Raw genomic sequence first — 18,445 nt, 5'->3', positions numbered from 1 at the left:
GAGCAGAGGGAGCGGGTCAAACGAATCGAACGTATGGTCAGATGAATCGAACACACCCTGAGCAGAGGGAGCGGGTCAAACGAATCGAACGTATGGTCAGATGAATCGAACGCACCCTGAGCAGAGGGAGCGGGTCAGACGAATCGAACGTATGGTCAGATGAATCGAACGCACCCTGAGCAGAGGGAGGTGGTCCAAGGAATCAAATGCACCCTGAGAAGCGGGAGCTGGTCAGAGGAATCAAACATACCCTGAGTAGAAGGGGCAGGTCAGACGAATCAGATGCACTCTGAGCAGAAGGGGCAGGTCAAACGAATCAGACGCACCCTAAGCAGAAAGAGCAGGTCAAATGAATCAGATGCACCCTGAGCAGAGGGAGCAGGTCAGACTAGCCAAACGCACCCTGGTGGATGCTGTAAGTTACTCATGCTGTAGCTAATGTATCATGTATGTGACTGTCTAGCGTTGGGACCAGGAGGCAGAGCTGTGGTCTTATACACCTCTCTGCAGCTTCTCTCCCCCTGCCATCCCCTCATTACCCCATCCCCGTAGAGACGGTGCCTGCTCCCAGACCACCAATAACTAGCAAAATCTATTTAAGCATAAAATTCAAAAGAAAAAATAATATAGCACCTTCAATTGCACCACAGACTAAAACAGTTAAATGTGGTCTATTAAACATTAGGTCTCTTTCTTCTAAGTCCCTGTTGGTAAATGATATAATAATTGATCAACGTATTGATTTATTCTGCCTAACAGAAACTTGGTTACAGCAGGATGAATATGTTAGTTTAAATGAGTCAACACCCCCGAGTCACACTAACTGCCAGAATGCTCGTAGCACAGGCCGAGGCGGAGGATTAGCAGCAATCTTCCATTCCAGCTTATTAATTAATCAAAAACCTAGACAGAGCTTTAATTCATTTGAAAGCTTGTCTCTTAGTCTTGTCCATCCAAATTGGAAGTCCCAAAAACCAGTTTTATTTGTTATTATCTATCGTCCACCTGGTCGTTACTGTGAGTTTCTCTGTGAATTTTCAGACCTTTTGTCTGACTTAGTGCTTAGCTCAGATAAGATAATTATAGTGGGCGATTTTAACATCCACACAGATGCTGAGAATGACAGCCTCAACACTGCATTTAATCTATTATTAGACTCTATCGGCTTTGCTCAAAAAGTAAATGAGTCCACCCACCACTTTAATCATATCTTAGATCTTGTTCTGACTTATGGTATGGAAATTGAAGACTTAACAGTATTCCCTGAAAACTCCCTTCTGTCTGATCATTTCTTAATAACATTTACATTTACTCTGATGGACTATCCAGCAGTGGGGAATAAGCTTCATTACACTAGAAGTCTTTCAGAAAGCGCTGTAACTAGGTTTAAGGATATGATTCCTTCTTTATGTTCTCTAATGTCATATACCAACACAGAGCAGAGTAGCTACCTAAACTCTGTAAGGGAGCTAGAGTATCTCGTCAGTAGTTTTACATCCTCATTGAAGACAACTTTGGATGCTGTAGCTCCTCTGAAAAAGAGAGCTTTAAATCAGAAGTGTCTGACTCCGTGGTATAACTCACAAACTCGTAGCTTAAAGCAGATAACCCGTAAGTTGGAGAGGAAATGGCGTCTCACTAATTTAGAAGATCTTCACTTAGCCTGGAAAAAGAGTTTGTTGCTCTATAAGAAAGCCCTCCGTGAAGCTAGGACATCTTTCTACTCATCACTAATTGAAGAAAATAAGAACAACCCCAGGTTTCTTTTCAGCACTGTAGCCAGGCTGACAAGAGTCAGAGCTCTATTGAGCTGAGTATTCCATTAACTTTAACTAGTGATGACTTCATGACTTTCTTTGCTAACAAAATTTGACTATTAGAGAAAAAATTACTCATAACCATCCCAAAGATGTATCGTTATCTTTGGCTGCTTTCAGTGATGCCGGTATTTGGTTAGACTCTTTCTCTCCGATTGTTCTGCCTGAGTTATTTTCATTAGTTACTTCATCCAAACCATCAACATGCTTATTAGACCCCATTCCTGCCAGGCTGCTCAAGGAAGTCCTACCATTATTTAATGCTTCAATCTTAAATATGATCAATCTATCTTTGTTAGTTGGTTATGTACCACAGGCCTTTAAGGTGGCAGTAATTAAACCATTACTTAAAAAGCCATCACTTGACCCAGCTATCTTAGCTAATTATAGGCCAATCTCCAACCTTCCTTTTCTCTCAAAGATTCTTGAGAGGGTAGTGTAAAACAGCTAACTGATCACCTGCAGAGGAATGGTCTATTTGAAGAGTTTCAGTCAGGTTTAGAATTCATCATAGTACAGAAACAGCATTAGTGAAGGTTACAAATGATCTTCTTATGGCTTCGGACAGTGGACTTATCTCTGTGCTTGTTCTGTTGGACCTCAGTGCTGCTTTTGATACTGTTGACCATAAAATTTTATTACAGAGATTAGAGCATGTCATAGGTATTAAAGGCACTGCGCTGCGGTGGTTTGAATCATATTTGTCTAATAGATTACAGTTTGTTCATGTAAATGGGGAATCTTCTTCACAGACTAAAGTTAATTATGGAGTTCCACAAGGTTCTGTGCTAGGACCAATTTTATTCACTTTATACATGCTTTCCTTGGGCAGTATTATTAGACGGTATTGCTTAAATTTTCATTGTTACGCAGATGATACCCGCTTTATCTATCCATGAAGCCAGAGGATACACACCAATTAGCTAAACTGCAGGATTGTCTTACAGACATAAAGACATGGATGACCTCTAATTTCCTGCTTTTAAACTCAGATAAAACTGAAGTTATTGTACTTGGCCCCACAAATCTTAGAAGCATGGTGTCTAACCAGATCCTTACTCTGGATGGCATTTCCCTGATCTCTAGTAATACTGTGAGAAATCTTGGAGTTATTTTTGATCAGGATATGTCATTCAAAGCGCATATTAACAAATATGTAGGACTGCCTTTTTGCATTTACGCAATATCTCTAAAATCAGAAAGGTCTTGTCTCAGAGTGATGCTGAAAAACTAATTCATGCATTTATTTCCTCTAGGCTGGACTATTGCAATTCATTATTATCAGGTTGTCCTAAAAGTTCCCTAAAAAGCCTTCAGTTGGTTCAGAATGCTGCAGCTAGAGTACTGACGGGGACTAGCAGGAGAGAGCATATCTCACCCGTGTTGGCCTCTCTTCATTGGCTTCCTGTTAATTCTAGAATAGAATTTAAAATTCTTCTTCTTACTTATAAGGTTTTGAATAATCAGGTCCCATCTTATCTTAGGGACCTCGTAGTACCATATTACCCCATTAGAGCGCTTCGCTCTCAGACTGCGGGCTTACTTGTGGTTCCTAGGGTTTGTAAGAGTAGAATGGGAGGCAGAGCCTTCAGCTTTCAGGCTCCTCTCCTGTGGAACCAGCTCCCAATTCAGATCAGGGAGACAGATACCCTCTCTGCTTTTAAGATTAGGCTTAAAACTTTCCTTTTCGCTAAGGCTTATAGTTAGGGCTGGATCGGGTGACCCTGGACCATCCCTTGGTTATGTTGCTTTAGACGTAGACTGTGGGGGGTTCCCATGATGCACTGTTTCTTTCTTTTTTTGCTCCGTATGCATCACTCTGCATTTAATCATTAGTGATCGATCTCTGCCCCCCTTCTCGGCATGTCTTTTTCCTGGTTCTTTCCCTCAGCCCCAACCAGTCTCAGCAGAAGACTGCCCCTCCCTGAGCCTGGTTCTGCTGGAGGTTTCTTCCTGTTAAAAGGGAGTTTTTCCTTCCCACTGTGGCCAAGTGCTTGCTCATAGGGGGTCGTTTTGACCGTTGGGGTTTTTCATGGTTATTGTATGGCCTTGCCTTGCAATATGGAGCGCCTTGGGGCAACTGTTTGTTGTGATTTGGCGCTATATAAGAAAAAAGTTGATTGATTGATTGATTGATCATTATAAAATGTTGCTTGTTAGCAAGTGAACTCATATGTCTGAAAACTTTTTCTCTCAAACATGCCCGTTTTAGAGCTGAATGCTAACTAGCCAACCTAGCTGGCGTGCTGAACTTCTGCCTCAACTATGCTAGGCTTATTAGCTTGCTGGCTAGCCTTGATTCTGGCTGAATGTCGACGAGCCGGATGTGTTTTTGCACACTTGGTACTCATAGAGCTGAGGCACCGTGTTCTTGTTATGGACTTGGACTCTGTCCAGTCCTCTGCTCGTCTCTCTAACTCGTCTGTGTTTCCTCGCAGATCTTCCTGTACGCTCCACCGCTCTGCCCACCCTCTCTCTTCGAGCTGATGATGCGTTGTTGGAGCCGGGACATTCCGGACCGACCTACCTTCGAAGGCCTTTACCAGGCCCTAAGGCCCCATGTCAACCAGTGAGCCGAGGCCCAACCAGCACCGGGGTTCTCCTTGGGACTCCTGTAACGCGGACTCTGGACTCTGCTGTCAGAGACACTGAGGACACCTGCAGCGCCGCTGTGCAGGAACAGTTCTGTTGCGGTTGGACCCGGTGGCCCGTCTGCCGGAGCAGGACTTCCTTTCGGACTGTTTTGAACGGTTTTGGGCGTCCTGTGGTTTTATTTTTATTCTTGTTGTAAAGCACTGTGTCGTTCCCGTTCACTTATTCCTGATCATATATTAATCCACACTGGAGCTAGCGTTAGCGTCGAACTGTTCCATAGATAATTTTTAGATGGTTTTATTTTCGCCTTTGATCGTACTATTGATGATGTGGTTCCAACTGAACTGTGGTGAGTTTTGGTAAATAATCCCTGTTTCTGGCACATTAAGCCAATCGGGTACGAGCTGTGCTGTTGTGTTACCAAAGACAATTAACAGCATCAGTGTTGCAATCAAACATTTTAATAAAAGTGTCAACATCTTCTTTCTCATGTCGTTTTAGTGTCTTAGTTAGCACGGTGATTTATCACGTGACAGTTGTTAAGATAATGTGTGAACTGCCTTCAGGTTTAGTTTCATCGCGTTATTTGGTGCCGTTCTGAGATAGAACCTGTGCTCAGATTATACCCGAACTGAAGAGAGCTAGCCTGTTTTACACCCCACAGGATTATTTACGATAAACTCTGAAGTGCCTCCCGTGACCAGATTAGCCGCGACCCAAAACACACAAATGGTACACACCTCAGGGCCCCTTCACACACAGTGCAAATGTGGTCGAATTGCGCATAAAGTGTGCATGAAGCAGAAATCGTATGCAAAACGTGTAAATTCATAGCCATCGAACCCTCTCGCGGCAGGTGTCGGCCAAATTCCAGGTGACACACACGAACATCTAACACCGCTCGTTTGGCACTTACAAAATGTGTGGCCATTCGCACTGTCATCACGAGAACAGTCAGCAGATGATCACTGTCGAGCTGGATGTGAAATTTGTCTAAGTGCCCCCACAAGTGTGGAGTTGCCGAGTACACGTGGTGTGCCAGAGTGTCAGCTCCTCCCACAACATGCGTGCGTGTGTCCTCTGAAGACAGAAATACTGATTTATTTATGAAAAACAAGGGAGCGTAATTGGTACTAGTGGGGTATAAACAGGACAAACGAATAATATGTACAGTTTCTGTGATATAAACTGGATGAGTGGGTATAATCTGGATGTGGTGTCATATAGTATGGATTTGTGATATATAATCTGTATTTTTGGGATATAATATGGATTAGTTGGGGATAATCTGGACAAGAGTGTAATCTGAACAAGTAGGGTATAATGTGTATTTATATGGTATAATCTGGATTAGTGGGCTACAATATGGATTAGTTAGGTATAATGTGGATTGGAAAGGTAGAATTTGGCCTTAGAAAATGTACTCTGACTCTCTGAACATGGAATTACATTAATTTTGGCCTCCACACATTCAGGGCACAAAGTAGAAAAAGCTGTGGGGCCTGCAGGTTAGTTTAGTTACTTTTCTACGAACAGATGTTTAGTTAACTGAAGAAACCATGAAAAACATGAAGTGTCAGATCACATCCACAAGAACACAGCAAAGGTTCGACTGCTGGATAACCTGTGATGATATCAAAACTCTGTTTGCTCATTTATTAAAATAAAAATTTTAATTGAGGAGAAGTGATTCCGAGTTATCAAGGAGGAAATCCAGCTCCTGGTGCTGTTTTTATTATTATTACTTCACAAAACCTGATGGATTATAAACTGTTTTTCAACATTTAAATCAATGTTTCAGAAACTAATCCTCCTGATCCTGGTGAATCCTGGATCAGGATCAGGTTTTGTTCACACAATGTCTTTTGTTATTGTTTTTCTTTTGTAAGAAACAATTACAAACACCAAAAACCTGTAATAAAAGCTAATAATGTTACTTAAACGCTGACATTTTTTATTCCTTACCCAACATGGCAACTGTCTGATTCACAAACGTGTCTTTGGAGTTTTGATCCATCAGGTGACACCGCGGTGGAACCATTTCTGGTTTTCTGCCAAAAAACACCCCCCCCAAAACCCAGATTATAGTAGGAAGCAGTTTGCTGTCTGCACCAACACACACGGGTAACAGAAATACGGCAATAAATTCAACTTCAACCAAATGATGATGAAAATGTAAACAGATGATGTTTCAGTTAATAAGGTCTTTGTTTCTCTTCAGGACTGTCCGGGGTCACATAATGGTTTCTTCTTCTTTGTGGTCCTGTTTATTTACACACTCAGCCTCCAGGACCAATCACGTGGGTCCAGATGTGGACCCACGTGATTGGTCCTCAGAGTCTCTGGCTCCTGGCAGAGTAATCCTGTAGGGGGCAGCAGAGACAGAACACTCAAAAAAGTCTCTTTTTAGATCACTTTCAGTGTTGATTAACTTGATTTAACACTTTAATACGCTTGATTCATCAGTGTTTGTTTGAAACCATCTGCACTTGCCGCAGTGTTGATTTAACACTTAATAGAGTTCTGTGACGATAGAATAAATAAAGTCTTTGGCTTAGACCTGAATTAGACACGATCCAGACCTACTATAAACCTGGGAGGAAATGAATGAATGAGGAAATGGTTGAAAATAACAGAAACTAAAACCAAGCAGATGAGAAATATTTTTCATTCAGTGATGTTTTTGTGTCGATGGAGGTACTTGCTATCTACCTCACGTATCTCTGTTTGTCAGATCGACCTCAGCTTCCGGATTTATGAAAATTTTGGGGATTCATTTTCAAAACCTTTATTTTGATATTAAACCTTTATTTTGACATTGTAACATCAGCAGAGCTGGATCCAGAGTGAAAATCTGACATGCATTTTTGCCCGATGATAAAATAAAAATCGTATGCGTCTTGTTATTCAATAATCTTCATTCTTTTATTCGGCTTTTTCTTATCGTGCACCCGCTCTTCCTGCGACCGTGAGACAGTTGGAGTCCATGGACATTTTTAAGTCAAGACTTAAAACCTATTTTTATTCTCTTTCTTATGAATAGTTTTTATTTTGATCTGTTTTATTCTTTTACTTCTGTTTGTAATTGTGTATTTGAATTTTTTTTTTATTTATCTATTTTAATTTTTTTATGTTGAACTGTCCTATGTGAGGCGCCTTGAGATGAATTTTGTTGTGATTTGGCACTTTATAACCAATTAAATTTAAATTAAACAACATTTTATTGAGTCTTAAAGTAAATAAATATGAAATTGGTCACTGGATCCTTAAACTTTGGACATAATAAACTCTACATGGTGGATCCTTGAACTCTGGACATAAATAGGAATAAACAAAATCTAGTTTTTGTCAAAGGCATTTCCTTTCAAATATTATTGGCATGAATGTCTTTCCATATATCTGAGCTGAGCACGTCTCATTTTGGGAGGAAACATTTTAGTGGAGTGTAGTTTCTTGTCTGTATTACAACAGGAAATGCTATTGGTGCACAGGACAGGAGGGTCTCCAGCACAAATACCACACCCATCTCTGGATGGAGCTGCATCTTAAACAGAGAGTGAGAAAACAAAAATCAGGCATCAGAAAAACAAGAAATACAGTATAATTTTCAGCATTAATCAACAAGAAAAACAGAAGAAATACTAAGGTGATTGCCGGCCACTAGCCCTAAACTTCACTAAAAGACCCAGAATTTAGGTAAACTTGAGGCCGCGGCACGCTCTGTTTCCTACAAAAATGAATTAAAAGAGTAAAAAGTGTAAAAACTATACCAGTATGCTAGTCATACGAAAGGGAAAATAAGTGTGTCTTAAGTCTGGACTTGAAAGTCTCCACAGAATCTGACTGTTTTATTGACGCAGGGAGATCATTCCACAGAACAGGGGCATGATTGTCAGGCTTACCGAAATGGCGTAGCTGGACACAAATGCAGGATTCAGATGTCAGTAAAATAGAGTTTAATGAAAATTCAGGCTGGGTTCGGTACACAGGTAGGCAGACCAAGATAAGCAGAAGGATCCAAAGCATTAGGCAGAGACAACGTCAAAAACAGGACAGAAATGCTCAGAAGGATAAGTGCTCAAAAGTGGCTCGAGGCTCAACAATCTCGCAAACAGACAGGGTGACGGGTGTGACTAAAATATAGGGAGTGATTAGCAGGAAATGTAGAACAGGTGTGCTTGGAGGGATCTGGAAGGGGTGTGGCAAGCTGGAGAGAGGATCACAGGGAAACGCCCACCACCAAGCAGAGGACAGAGCAGAAAGATCCCACCTCCAAACATGACAGTGACAAAGAATGGTAGCTACAAAATAAAGAAAAAAAGACACAACATACAAGCCCCAATCATGAAATCACCCCTCCCCCATGGCCGACTCCAGGCGCCCCAGGATGGGAAGCATGAAAGTATGCATGCCGAAAAAGTGCTGTTCTGCCATTTCTCTGGTAGTCAGACGACGTGCCGGATCAACAAAGCGTTCACTTTGGAAATGAATGGCACATTCCACTGTTACAGGAGTTTTTTTGTCATGAAAATTCGTGCGTCGGGACAGAGGTGCACAACAAAAAAGCAACGCCGTGATGAAGCCTCACATGTGGCATGTCCAGCTCGTCCACAATTTCTCGGATAGTCACACGACTGAAAAGCCACCGAAAGCCGTCTGAATCTTCCGAATGGTGCAAGAGCTGGGCATGTTAGGGCTTGTCCTGTGAGACTAACACGGAGGTGCGTTTGTCCCGCGCCATTAGCGGCTCCGTGGCAAATTCCTCCGCTCCTCTTTCCATGACAAAAACTCCTGTAACAGTGGAATGTGCCGAAAAAGTGCTATGTCCACATCTTCTGCTGTTTCTGTAGTAGTCAGACGACGTCCCGGATCAACACAGTGTTCACTTTGGAAATGATCTGGTCATTTCAGCCTGTCAATCGCCGCTCTGAGCGCGGCGCGCCCTCCGCCATTGTGCGCCGTCTTTAAACCGGTTGTAACACTCCTTAATTTGTGTGATCCCCATAAGATCTTCACGGAAAGCCATCTGAATTTTCCGAATGGTTTCCAACTGGCTGTCTCTCACAGTTTCTGAAAAAATTTTGATGCAGTAAAGCGGCAGTCGATCAGCCAATTTCCTGACAATGAAAATCCGCCGAGGAGGCTGGACCACACCTCCCACAAGGCGTGCTCACAGGCGAATGACGCAACCGACAGATGTGAAAAAACTCACGCATGCGCACGAGGGTTCAAGCTTGGCTGATGTAATCGCACGTGATTCAAATCCATATAGTTTTTGCAAAAAAACCAAAAAGGTCGGATATTTTTCTAACAGACCTCGTATAGTTTGTAAATTAAAATTAAAGCACGGTGCTAAATACTGTACAGCCGGTGTGACAGCTGTCACTCATCAGCTATGACAGCTGTCACCAATCACCAGGTCATCACCCACATACACAAAAGCCGAACGACATCTCCACCTCATCGCCGAGATATCGTCTACCTCTACGGTAAACTCTCAGCCGTTTGACTGTGCCGTACGCACGTGATCTTTTTTTTCTGAGTGTTTGCAGGAGATCCTGTTGACTGCTTTCAGCTGGTGCTGAGTTTTGTGGTCCGTGTAGGAGTGACGTTCTTCACCCCGCACACCAAAACGGATAAGCAGCTCTCAGGCTCTGCACAACTGTGTTCTGTGTTAAAGGTGGAGGTGTTGTTTCCCTCCTGGAAGGACAACTTGCTGACTGTTTACTGGGTGTGTTGTCTCACACTCACCACATCTGTTTTTCTGCTTTCTGCCAGCAGTACCAGATCCGACAGTCGGAGACGGTGACCACCTGGGGACTCGGGACTTGGCGGCTCCAGTATCCTTCGGGTTCGGTGGCAGTGGAAATCGTGTGGGATCCGGTTCTACTCGGGACGGACGTCTCCTATCCTCGAGCCTACCCACACATCACCTTGTATATTTTGATTGTGATCCAAATTCTACGTTTGTCTGTATTCTCGTTGTGCACATTTCACAACAGTAAAGTGTTGTATTTTTGGCTCATCTATTGTCCGCTCATTTACACCCCCTGTTGTGGGTCCGCGTCACTACACTTTCCCAACAGGATATCTCGGCCATCGTCATGGATCCCGAGGGGCATCAACCATCTGTTGGACAGCCAATGGAAGAGCAGGGTGCACAGGCGTCTGCAGGAGGCGTGTTAGGTGAGTTGCAGCAAATCCTCACCGCCTTTACTGCTCGGTTGGATCTAATGACCGAGCAGAATGTCATCCTCAATCGCCGGATGGAGGCTCTCAGGGCGCTGCTGCAGCTCCTCCTCCTGCTGACCCGGTGCCGAATATAGACGTTCCAATGGTCATTCAACGACCCCCCCCACCATCCCCTGAAGCATACATAAGTCCCCCAGAGCTGTACGGGGGTTGTGTGGAGATGTGCGTTGACTTTTTAATGCAGTGTTCGCTCGTCTTTCACAGTGTTCCGTGATGTACGCGCCAGACGCCAGTAGGGTGGCTTATGTAATTAATTTGCTTCGAGGTGAGGTACGCCTGGGCTACGGCGCTCTGGGAGCAGAATTCACGGCTCCTTACCTCTTATACTGGGTTTGTGAGGGAGTTCAGAACAGTATTTGATCACCCAAACAGAGGCGAGACTGCTTCAACAGCGCTGCTGTCAATGAGACAGGGGTGTCGGAGTGCAGCTGAGTATGCGGTCGACTTCCGCATCGCGGCTGCGAGGTCCGGCTGGAATACCGCTGCACTCCGCGCCGCCTTTGTAAACGGACTGTCGTCAGTCCTGAAGGAGCATCTGGTGGCTAAGGATGAGCCGCGGGATTTAGATGGGCTTATTGATCTGGTCATACGATTAGACAATCGGTTAGAGGAACGCCGTCGGGAGCGAGACGAAGGGCGTGGTCGGGTACGTGCCGTCCCTCTCCCTTCCGGATCCGAAAAGGTGCCGCCCTCCCCACGCTCCACTGCCTCAGTGCTCCGTTTGGCTACAGCTCCCCCTGCTGACGATGCTATGGACACAAGCAGGGCTAAAGTCAGAGCCACTAACAGACAAAGGAGACTGGTCCGCGGAGAGTGCTTTATCTGCGGCTCAAGCGAGCATCAGCAGAGAGACTGCCCCAAACGGTTAAACACCAACGCCCGCTCTTAGAAACTGGGCTAAGGGTGGGCCAAGAATTTCACGTGGGACAAACCCGTCTTTCTGCACGACTCCCAGTTACGATCCTGAGTGGGGATCTAACCCTTCAGGCCCCTGCACTGGTGGACACGGGGTCAGAAGGGAATCTGCTGGACAGCAGATGGGCAAGGGAGGTAGGGCTCCCTCTGGTGGCGCTTCCTTCGCCATTGAAGGTGCGGGCACTAGATGGCACCCTTCTCCCTTTAATCACACACAAGACACTATCTGTGACTCTGGTGGTGTCTGCAAATCATCGGGAGGAGATTGAGTTTTTTGTGACTCCTTCTACCTCCCACATGATTTTGGGCTTCCCATGGATGATCAAACACAATCCCCGGATTGATTGGCCGTCTGGGGTTGTGGCTCAGTGGAGCGAAACCTGTCACCGGGAATGTCTAGGATCCTTGGTTCCGCCCGGTTTGACCGCTAACAAGGAGGTTAAAGTTCCCCCAATCTTGCGGCGGTGCCTGAGGAGTACCACGATTTCTCTGACGTCTTCAGCAAAGATCTGGCACTCACTCTTCCCCCACACCATCCGTACGATTGCGCCATTGATTTGATCCCGGGCACTGAGTACCCGTCCAGCCGGCTGTACAACCTCTCACATCCAGAACGCGAATCAGTGGAGACCTACATCCGGGACTCGTTAGCTGCCGGGCTGATCCGGAACTCCACCTCCCCGATGGGTGCAGGTTTCTTTTTTGTGGGCAAGAAAGATGGCGGACTCCGTCCATGCATTGACTACAGGGGACTGAACGAGATCACGGTTCGCAACCAGTATCCTCTACCCCTGTTGGATTCGGTGTTCACGCCCCTGCATGGAGCCCAAATATTCACAAAACTCGATCTTAGGAATGCGTACCACCTGGTTCGGATCCGGAAGGGAGACGAGTGGAAGACGGCATTTAACACCCCATTAGGTCACGTTGAGTACCTGGTCATGCCGTTCGGCCTCACCAACACCCCCGCGACGTTTCAAGCTTTGGTAAATGACATCTTGCGGGACTTCCTGCACCGATTCGTCTTCGTATACCTAGACGATATTCTCATTTTCTTCCCGGATCCTGAGACCCATGTCCAGCATGTACGTCAGGTCCTGCAGCGGTCGTTGGAGAACCGTCTGTTTGTGAAAGGTGAGAAGTGTGAGTTCCACCGCACCTCTTTGTCCTTCCTGGGGTTTATAATCTCCCCCAACTCCGTCGCCCCTGATCCGGCCAAGGTTGCTGCGGTGAGAGACTGGCCCCAACCGACAAGCCGTAGGAAGCTGCAACAGTTCCTCGGCTTTGCGAATTTCTACAGGAGGTTCATTAAGGGCTACAGTCAGGTAGTTAGCCCCCTGACAGCTCTGACCTCCTCCAAAGTACCATTTACCTGGTCGGATCTGTGCGAGGCTGCGTTTAGGGAGTTGAAGCGCCGGTTTTCGACTGTACCAGTTCTGGTGCAGCCCGATCCTAGCCGCCAGTTTGTGGTAGAAGTGGATGCCTCGGACTCAGGGATAGGAGCCGTGCTGTCCCAGAGTGGGGAGTCCGATCAGAGTCTCCATCCTTGTGCCTATTTTTCACGCAGGTTGACCCCAGCTGAACGGAACTATGACGTGGGCAATCGGGAACTCCTCGCGGTGAAAGAGGCTCTTGAGGAGTGGAGACATCTGTTAGAGGGAGCCACTGTACCATTTACGGTTTTCACGGACCACCGGAACCTGGAGTATATCAGGACCGCCAAGCGGCTGAACCCCAGGCAAGCCCGCTGGTCATTGTTCTTCGGGCGTTTTGACCTCCGGATCACCTACCTCCCCGGGACCAAGAACCAAAGATTGGATGCCCTGTCCCGGGTTCACGAAGTCGAAGTCAAAACCGAGCTGTCGGATCCGCCGGAATCCATCATTCCTGAGTCCACTATCGTGGCCACCCTCACCTGGGACGTGGAGAAGACCGTCCGGGAGGCCCTGGCATGGAACCCGGACCCAGGAAACGGACCAAGAACCGCCTCTACGTCCCACCACAGGCCAGAGCTGCCGTCCTGGACTTCTGTCACGGTTCCAAACTCTCCTGCCATCCGGGGGTGCGAAGGACCATGGCAGTGGTCCGGCAGCGCTTCTGGTGGGTGTCCATGGAAGCCGACGTCCGGGACTATGTCCAGGCCTGCACCACCTGCGCCAGGGGAAAGGTTGACCACCAACAGGCACAGGGACTTCTCCAGCCGTTACCTGTGCCCCTGGTCCCACATCGGCCTGGACTTCGTCACGGGCCTCCCGCCGTCCCGGGACATGACTACCATCCTCACGATAGTGGACCGATTCTCCAAGGCGGCCCACTTCGTGCCCCCCCCCCCCCCCCCCGAAGCTCCCTACGGCCCAGGAGACAGCAGGGCCGCAGGGCAGCATGCGTCTGCATGGGATACCCATGGACATCGTCTCGGATCGAGGTCCCCAATTCTCCTCTCAAGTCTGGAGGAGTTTCTGCCGAGAACTGGGGGCCACCGTGAGCCTCTCGTCCGGGTATCACCCACAGACCAACAGACAGGCAGAACGGGCCAACCAAGAACTGGAGCAAGCCCTGCGCTGTGACGTCTGCGCACCTGACGGCCTGGAGTGAACATCTGGCCTGGATCGAGTATGCGCATAACAGCCAGGTGTCCTCTGCCACCGGCCTCTCCCCGTTTGAGGTGTGTCTGGGGTACCAGCCCCCATTGTTTCCCGTGATGGAGGGAGAGGTCGGTGTGCCCTCGGTCCAGGCCCACCTGCGGAGGTGCCGTCGGGTGTGGCGCACCGCCCGTTCTACCTTGTTGAAAGCCCGGATGAGGGCCAAAGACCATGCAGATCGCCGGCGTTCCCTGGTCCCTGCATACCAGCCCGGGCAGGAGGTATGGCTTTCCAACGAAAAACGTTCCTCTACAAGTGGACCCCCCAAAACTCAAAGACAGATACATTGGACCATTTAAGATCCTCAGGGTCATCAGTCCTGCCACAGTGAAGCTCCAGCTCCCAGCTTCACTGCGGATCCACCGGGTTTTTCATGTCTCCAGAGTAAAACCATATCACACCTCACCCCTCTGTGCTCCCAGACCGGCGCCGCCTCTTGCCCGGATCATCGACGGGGAGCCGGCTTGGACTGTGCGTCGGCTCCTGGACGTCCGCCGGAAGGGCCGGGGTTTCCAGTACTTGGTGGACTGGGAGGGGTATGGACCCAAAGACCGTTCCTGGGTGAAAAGGAGCTTCATCCTGGATCCGGCCCTCCTGGCCGATTTCTACCATCGCCATCCTGACAAGCCGGGTCGGGTGCCAGGAGGCGCCTGTTGAGGGGGGGGTCTTGTTGTGTGGGCCGCTGAAGAGGAGGTACTGCTGGCCCACTACCAAAGGGCGCCCTGCCTGAAGTGCGGGCTTCAGGCACAAGAGGGCGCTGCCGCCTCACAGAAACAGCCGGGGTGACAGCTGTCACTCATCAGCTATGACAGCTGTCACCAATCACCAGGTCATCACCCACATACACAAAAGCCAGACGACATCTCCACCTCATCGCCGAGATATCGTCTACCTCTACGGTAAACTCTCAGCCGTTTGACTGTTCCGTACGCACGTGATCTTTTTTTCTGAGTGGTTGCAGGAGATCCTGTTGACTGCTTTCAGCTGGTGCTGAGTTTTGTGGTCCGTGTAGGAGTGACGTTCTTCACCCCGCACGCCAAAACGGATAAGTAGCTCTCAGGCTCTGCACAACTGTGTTCTGTGTTAAAGGTGGAGGTGTTGTTTCCCTCCTGGAAGGACAACTTGCTGACTGTTTACTGGGTGTGTTGTCTCACACTCATCACATCTGTTTTTCTGCTTTCTGCCAGCAGTACCAGATCCGACAGTCGGAGACGGTGACCACCTGGGGACTCGGGACTTGGCGGCTCCAGTATCCTTCGGGTTCGGTGGCAGTGGAAATCGTGTGGGATCCGGTTCTACTCGGGACGGACGTCTCCTATCCTCGAGCCTACCCACACATCACCTTGTATATTTTGATTGTGATCCAAATTCTACGTTTGTCTGTATTCTCGTGCACATTTCACAACAGTAAAGTGTTGTATTTTTGGCTCATCTATTGCCCGCTCATTTACGCCCCCTGTTGTGGGTCCGTGTCACTACACTTTCCAAACAATAAGGAGATCTTAAACTCCGATCACCTCATTCCATCGTGAATAAATTTAGACCAAAACGGCGCGTAAGGCGAAATACCATCCAGTTCAACTTTATATTCTCTCCACCTAGTCCTGGGTCTTCCCCTGGGTCTCCTCCCAGATGGACATGCCTGGAACACCTCCCTAGGGAGGCGCCCAGGGGGCATCTTAACCAGATGCCCGAACCACCTCAGCTGACTCCTTTCAACATGAAGGAGCAGCGATTCTACTCTGAGCTCCCCACGGATGACCGAACGTCTCACCCTATCTCTAAGGGAGACACCAGCCACCCTTATACCCACAATCTAGTTCTTTCAGTCATGACCCAACCCTCATGACCATAGGTGAGAGTAGGAATGAAGACTGACCAGTAGATCTCCGGCCAATCTCACACTCCATTGTGCCCTCATTCGTGAACAAGACCCCGAGGTACTTGAAATCCTTCACTTGGGGTAAGACCTCATTCCCTACCCAGAGTAGACAATCCATTGGTTTCCTGCTGAGAACCATGGCCTCAGATTTAGAGGTGCTGATCCTTATCCCAGCCACTTCACACTCAGCTGTGAACCGCTCCAGTGAGTGTTGGAGGTCACAGGCTGATGAAGCCAACAGGACCACATCACCTGCAAAAAGCCGTGATGAGACCCCCAGCCCACCAAACTGGAAACCCTCCTCCCCTGAGGAGGTTAACATCCCTCTCTAGATTGATATTAACCTTTAAAAATCGACTCTTAGTGATGTTTTAAAAGGCTTTCAGCCACCTTCCTCATGAGTCTGTTTTTGTTTTTGCAGAATGTAGGTGAGATGTTCAAAGACGTCACATCTTCAGCATCTTTTTGCCAACAGCTTCGGTAAGATGATGGTGGACACGTGTAGCTTGTGCAGTGATGATGATGATGATGATGATGATGACGGCTGTTGTTTGCTCTTTGTGTGTGGTACGTGCAGGAGGTCGCTGCAGGCGCCTCATTATAAAACACTCCAAACACCTGCTTCTCATTGCTTTGTGTTTGTGCTGAGAAGTGCGATAGTTACTCTGCCTTTGATCTTTACACAGATGTCATTAAAAAGGAGCCCGTGTGCAGTATTACTTTTTCCTTTAAAAACTGAAGGAAACGTTTAAAACGTGCACACGTGTTGCTGCGACTGAGGAATTGACGGCGCGTGTTAGCATCTCTGCTGCCGCTTGGAGTGGCGTTCCGCTCCTGAAGGACTCAGTTGAACATCTTACAGAGTAAATTGATAAGAATCACTGAGGAGCAGACGTAACCTCAAAGAGTAATGTTGAAGAACCATTGGGCCATAAAAATCAAAACTACAGTCTCACCGCTCCATGGCCCAAACTGGTGACCTTTGAACTCAAAGGGAAATGTTGTTATGGCAGGACAAGAGTTTTTAATACAGATACACATTACAAGTAACCTCAAAACGCTACACACAAGTATGGTCTAGAACCTAGACCATCTAAAGCACAGTCTAGGCTCTTGACACTAGACTATAGACAGCCTAAAGACCCTTGACTGGTCTCTATAAGTGGTATGGTTTAGACTGCAGACTATAGTCTAGATCACAGACTGTCGTCTCGATTCTAGATGAGTCAAGAGTCTAGACCCTCAACTGTGGTCTCTAGCCTGTGTGGTCTAGAATGCAGACTATAGTCTGGATCACAGACTGTGGTCTCGATTCCAGGATACAGAAGGTCTAAACAGCCTCAATAGTCTGGACCTTAAACATCCCTTGAATAATCTCAAACATGTTTCATGAGAATATCGAGTGGAAACCAAAATATTTCAGTTAGGAACTAACAGAGGAGGTTATGTGATCACGACTGAAAGTCCTGATCATCTTATGTGAACAAGATCATCTTGCGATCTTGTTCACAGCTCTTTAGTTTGTCTCAAGCTTGTCTCCCACTGCAGATTTTTCACCCTGATTGGCTTCCTGATTCCAAACACAAGGAAATCTGGCCACATTTATGACAATAACAGTTTGTCGTACATCTGAAAACTCTTTTTTTCTGAAGAGTGTGGTACGCTGCTAACACACACACACACACACACACACACACACACTGAATGCTGCGCTCGCTGCCCGATGGGTCATTTTCAGCCTGCTGCAGTGACATCTCCCACTGCTCACTCCAAGAAGAACACAGTCTGTATTGTACTGGATTTTACTTTTACTTTACACTTGTAGGATGGCGTCAAAATAACTGAGCAGCCACATTCAGTTGGAATTATTTATTCCAAAAGGCACTGCCGAAATAATAACAATGCCATCTGTAACAATAAAGTAAGACGCCTGGTGTGTGCAAGTACGGTACCAGCCCGGTGTGGAACCAGGTGGTGACGGTCAGTCTTATAACGTGTCGCTCCCTCCGTTGATCCCATGACATGACTTTTCACAAGCAAAAGTCTTCCTCCTCGATCACTTGGATTTGCTTCTCCTCAGTGTGGCCCTGCGTCACTTCTTGAACATGTCAACAACATTTCTGATAGCTCACAATGAGATACTGTGCTAAATTTAACCCCCATTTTAGGCCCCAATTGGGGTTTTTGTGCCACAAACTCTCTAGATGAGTTTAATTAGTGGGTTATGTTAACCTTGATAGATGAGACTTGGTTCCTTTTCAGAAATTCTCTTTACATGTGGCTTTGTTCCTGTTTTAGCTAATGGCTCAGCGCTAACTGGGGTGGGGTTAACCTTTAGGGCA

The 18,445-nt window shown here is 47.1% G+C and overlaps 1 protein-coding gene across 1 annotated transcript in view; it reads left to right on the top strand.

The window, feature by feature from the left end:
• The window catches only part of LOC117511316 (discoidin domain-containing receptor 2-like), a 126,897-nt gene extending 122,002 nt beyond the window's left edge, over positions 1-4,895 (top strand). Inside the window, 1 exon segment of the mRNA XM_034171343.1 lies at positions 4,256-4,895. Coding sequence (XP_034027234.1) covers positions 4,256-4,390 — 135 coding nt within the window. The 3' untranslated portion in view covers positions 4,391-4,895.
• Positions 4,896-18,445: the final 13,550 nt, after the last annotated feature.

Source organism: Thalassophryne amazonica, chromosome 5 (assembly GCF_902500255.1).
Source record: "Thalassophryne amazonica chromosome 5, fThaAma1.1, whole genome shotgun sequence".
Classification (NCBI taxonomy): Eukaryota; Metazoa; Chordata; class Actinopteri; order Batrachoidiformes; family Batrachoididae; genus Thalassophryne; species Thalassophryne amazonica.
The sequence above is the reverse complement of the archived record's forward strand: the minus strand, read 5'-3'. Positions and strand labels throughout refer to the sequence as shown.